The sequence below is a fragment of the Sitophilus oryzae genome, unplaced genomic scaffold (assembly GCF_002938485.1).
Source record: "Sitophilus oryzae breed Bouriz unplaced genomic scaffold, Soryzae_2.0 scaffold_1976_pilon_pilon, whole genome shotgun sequence".
NCBI classification, from domain to species: domain Eukaryota; kingdom Metazoa; phylum Arthropoda; class Insecta; order Coleoptera; family Curculionidae; genus Sitophilus; species Sitophilus oryzae.
In genome coordinates this window covers 42,014-44,051 of record NW_022146697.1, presented here as the reverse complement: position 1 = coordinate 44,051, position 2,038 = coordinate 42,014, and the positions used below count along the sequence as shown (strand labels likewise).

Sequence of the window (2,038 nt, the reverse complement as noted above, 5' to 3'; positions counted from 1 at the left end):
CGCCGGACAGTTCCCAGTACCGGACACTTTTGATTTTCTGGTTTCTATATGAATTGGCTGTAACTCCCTATTAAAATCAGTTAAAACGCTATATGTACGTTACACATTTCGCGCCATTTCCATTTAGTTCATGTCATTGTGGAGATATTTGTGATTAAGTGTTTACGTGGGTGTTTTCAAGTGATTCCACTAAACTTTAGGCCCCTTTTATAATACGTAAAGGTAAGTTTAGTAGTTCACTAATAACTTATATAACAACTTACATTATTGGAGACTATAACCACATGCGCAAACGGACGAAATTATTTCTAGGTTATGTTCAATGCGTATTTTATTTTTTGCTGACATTTCCCCAGTATCGGACACCTGTACATTGCCCAGTACCGGACAAAATATAATTGATCGTGATAGGCAGATTATAGCCGTCAATACTATTATTATTTGTTGTTTCAGGCATATTAATCATGCCAAATAAACAAAAAGGAAAGTGGGATGAAACGAGCATGAAAAATGCTGTGGACCATGTACTGTCAGGGAAATATAGCATTAGGGAGGCAGCGTTCCACTTCTCTGTTCCTAAAAGTTCTTTAGGAGACAGGGTCACGACTCTCCGAAAAGGAAATGTCGTTAAAATGACACCTACATTAGGAAGATTTGAAAATACATTTAATGTTGACTAAGAAAATGAAATAGTGGGACACCTTAAGGATTTGAATAATCGTTTTTTACCAGTCAACAAAAAGGAATTTTTAAAGTTAGCATATGATCTCGCTGAGCATTTCAAATTACAGCATCAATTTAGTAAAACAAAAAAGACAGCAGGAAATAAATTTTATCGTGGGTTTATAAACCGGCATCCAGAATTTTCGTTGCGTTCTGCCCAATCAACTAGCCTTCAGAGAGCGCAAGGATTTAACAAGCAACAAGTGGAGGCCTTTTTTGAGAAGCTGGAGAACCTGATGAAGAAATATTCCTTTTCCCCAAGTAGGATTTTTAACTGCGATGAAACCGGCGTGTCTGTGGTACATTCTAACGCACTAAAAGTTTTGTCATTAAAGGGAAAAAACAGGTCAGCAAACTAACATCTGGTGAAAGAGGGAAAAATCAAACAGTAATGCTTTGTATAAATGCTGCAGGAGACCAATTTATACCACCTTGTTTTTCTAAGGGAAAGAATGGATGTTAAACTTACGAAAGATGCACCGATTGGAAGCATTTTTGTCGCTCATCCAAGTGGATGGATAACCGTCCAAGGATTTTTAAAATGGTTAAATGCATTCGTGGATCGAGTTAATCCGACTGAGGAAAACCCAATTCTTTTAATATTGGACGGCCATAGCACACATAAGGATCTGCAAGTTATTTTATATGCAAAAGAACACCACGTTCACATGCTAAGTTTGCCCCCTCACACGACACACAAACTGCAGCCTTTGGACAGAGCTATTATGAAACCGTTTAAAGGTGCATTTAATGCAGCATGTGAGGTCTGGATGAGCAAATACGGAAGACTAGGCTTAAAAATAACTGTTCAAGAAATCAGTGGTTTAGTTGGAAGCGCATTTTCAAAAATTTGTAGAATGGAATTGGCACAATCTGCATTTCAATGTACAGGGATATATCCCTTAAACAAAAATATCTTTACAGAACTAGATTTTCTTCCTGCTTCAAACACTACGAAAATATTAGAAGCCGACAACCAAGAGAACCATGAACCTAAAAATCATTCACTAACCCCTTCTACTGGCTTAAACTTCGGATCTCTAAACCAGTCTTCATTTGACAAAATAGTTCCTTCCGTTTCTACAATAAATCAACGGAACTTCTAACTTCTTCTTCTGTTGGTTTTACCGTAAGTTTGACGCCCCGATCTCCTAATAAAGATACAAATATTTCATCTTCAATCATTGATGGGTTGATTCCCGCCATACCTGAAGTTAACAATGAAAAAAGTGGGAAAAAAGTAGAAATTTTTCCACATTTCCACATTTACCGACAAAACAATGAACTTCTTTCAGTCAGTCGACTATGAGGCAAT

At 37.1% G+C, this 2,038-nt stretch overlaps 1 protein-coding gene across 1 annotated transcript; it reads left to right on the top strand.

Moving 5' to 3' along the window:
* Positions 1 to 1,175: 1,175 nt before the first annotated feature.
* On the top strand, positions 1,176 to 1,829 carry LOC115883699. The gene has a single exon (XM_030902092.1). The coding sequence runs from the start codon at positions 1,176 to 1,178 to the stop codon at positions 1,827 to 1,829; it is 654 nt and encodes a 217-aa protein (XP_030757952.1).
* Positions 1,830 to 2,038: the final 209 nt, after the last annotated feature.

Coding starts and splice junctions, on each gene's coding strand:
- LOC115883699 (XM_030902092.1), top strand. CDS start 1,176: ATGGATGTTAAACTTACGAAAGATGCACCGATTGGAAGCATTTTTGTC.